The sequence below is a fragment of the Lycorma delicatula genome, chromosome 4 (genome assembly GCF_047948215.1).
Source record: "Lycorma delicatula isolate Av1 chromosome 4, ASM4794821v1, whole genome shotgun sequence".
NCBI lineage: Eukaryota > Metazoa > Arthropoda > Insecta > Hemiptera > Fulgoridae > Lycorma > Lycorma delicatula.
The window spans coordinates 2,169,830-2,172,152 of record NC_134458.1 but is presented as its reverse complement, the minus strand read 5'-3'; the positions used below and the strand labels follow the sequence as shown (position 1 = coordinate 2,172,152).

Below are 2,323 nucleotides of genomic sequence, written 5' to 3'. Positions count from 1 at the left end.
TTTGTTACTGCCACACGGTCTAGTCTGTGATCTCCCACGCGGAGATTTAGGTTTCTAAGTCGCCTTCTTCCAGCCAGAAAAATATAGTGACATTTATCTAAAGACAAAGATAGTTCTCGGTCCGAGAGCCAGTTATTAACCGATGTTAACACTTCATTACCGGTAACTTCAAGGTCACGTTCAGTTTTGGCTTCAATTAATATAGCCAAATCATCGGCATAAGCAACTATTTCCGAGCCTGCAGGTAATCTCAGTCTGAGTATTCCATCAATTACTATTAGCCAAAGCAAGGGGCCTAACACAGACCCCTGCGGCACTCCTCCATGAAGCTGATATCTAAATTTACCTTCGAGCGCCTCGACCAAAGTCCACCTATCAGTCAGATATTCTCGTATTTGTCTTTTGATATAGGAACTAATCTGTTTGTCCGTGAGAGCTCCTATAATCGTATCCCACCGGACCGATCCAAAGGCATTTTTGATATCTTAACAGAATAAGCAACGGGATTCTTCTGGTACGCCACGTACAAGATCTGACAGACAATACCCAGTTGGTAATTTTTTCCAGAGCTTGCAGCGTGGATCTATGTTTCCTGAACCCAATTGGTTATCATGAAGCCCGTCTTTGGACTCTAATTCTTGGATAAGTCTGTTCGCTACCAAGCGCTCGGCAACCTTTCCCATATTATTGATGAGACTCAACGGCCGATAGCTAATGATTTCTTGATTACCGGACTTCTTAGGCAGGAAAACAGTCCGTGACTCCTTCCAGCTTGCGGGGAAAGTCTTGTTTTGTACGCCATAATTGGCCACGTCAGTGATTTCCCAGGGGATTATCTTCATTAATCCTTAGAGGAGGGCAGCCGGGATTCCATCCGGACCCGGACTTTTTTTATCCTTCAGGCCTGAAACGGCAATAGCGACCTCGTTTTGTGTAAAGCGTTTAGCTTCACAGTCTATTATGTCCGTATGTCCCTCGTCTTGAACAGGGAAGAGGCTATGAAGATGCAGTCTGGCTGTTTCTGTAACTAGGACAGGCAAGCGGCGTCCTAGTCTCTTCATTACTATTTTGTATGCCTGTCCCCACGGGTCTGAATCAAGTCAGCACACAGCTGTTTCCAACAGTTTCTTTTACTAGTCTTTATTAGATGATTCAAAGTACGCCTAGCTTGGACAAATCTTTCCTTCGCCTGTTCATATGGCGCACCGCCAGCGGGCCGCAGCCTTTGCTTTTTCCTACGCCAAAATTGTAACACTCCGCTGATCTGCAATTTCACACGTCCACCAGTATACTGGGTGACGACCCCCTCCAAACTGCGGGACTCTAGACAGTTCTGTAATAATTGATTCTTGAAGGACTTGCGGCGTTACTATTCTTCCATCAGATAGGGTCCTGGCAATCTTGTTAACCACCACCTCAACTTGTCTTGGACTAAATCTAAATCGTGCAGTGGCTGATGTTGAAGGTCTTGCGCCTTCCATAACAAGCAAAGTTGCTAGGTGATCGCTTCCGGTTTCAGATTCAAGAACGCTCCAACTAAAGACGGAAGGATTCCATCTGCCGTCCACCAGCGTAAGATCCAGCACTGATCTATGGCCTCTTGCCTCGTAGGTATAAGTGCAGTCATTCAGGCAGATCAGCCCTGTGGTCATCATCATGTCAATGAAGATTCGTCCCCTTGCATTGGTATAAGAGCTGCCAGTTAAAATGGACTTACAATTAAAGTCGCCTAAGAGTATAGGTCTACTAGGTGCCCGCTGTATGACTCGCTGCAAATCGTTGATGTACTGCACAAAGTCCCCGATATTAATGTTTGGACTTACATAACCGGCTATAAGGACAAAGTCCGGGAGTGCTACTGCCAGAATTCCCTCACCTCTATGAAGTAGGTGCCAGCCAAGACGGCCGGAGACATTACTGATAGCAACATCTCCAACCGCATCAGCCCACCAATCACCTCTGGCCGCCGTTCTCAGGTTGGGCTCTGTGGTGACTATAAAGTCAACCTCAAGATCGTTCGCAGTCTCCCCCACCAGATCGTGGGAAAGAATGCTCCTGTTGGCGTTAGATAGTATTATTTTAGCCATTATTTAGGTAGTCCACACTGCACTCCTCCCGTGCGATGGTCTGTGCCGTTGAAGTCAAGGCATTTAGTGGCCTCCTTGCAGTCTCTTATCACATGGCCTTTCTGACCGCAGTTGTAACAAAGGGTTGACCTATCCAGGCCCTTAACGTACTCGTGTGATCAGCGGCTAGCATCTTTGACACATCATATAAGCCCGGCAGTGAACCCAGCCGACCTTAATTCTACTGGAAATTAACT

The 2,323-nt window shown here is 46.6% G+C and overlaps 1 protein-coding gene across 1 annotated transcript; it reads right to left on the bottom strand.

Moving 5' to 3' along the window:
• Positions 1-1,235: 1,235 nt before the first annotated feature.
• On the bottom strand, positions 1,236-2,087 carry LOC142323493 (uncharacterized). Its single transcript, XM_075363224.1, has one exon. It carries the CDS (start codon positions 2,085-2,087, stop codon positions 1,236-1,238), a length of 852 nt encoding a protein of 283 aa, XP_075219339.1.
• Positions 2,088-2,323: the final 236 nt, after the last annotated feature.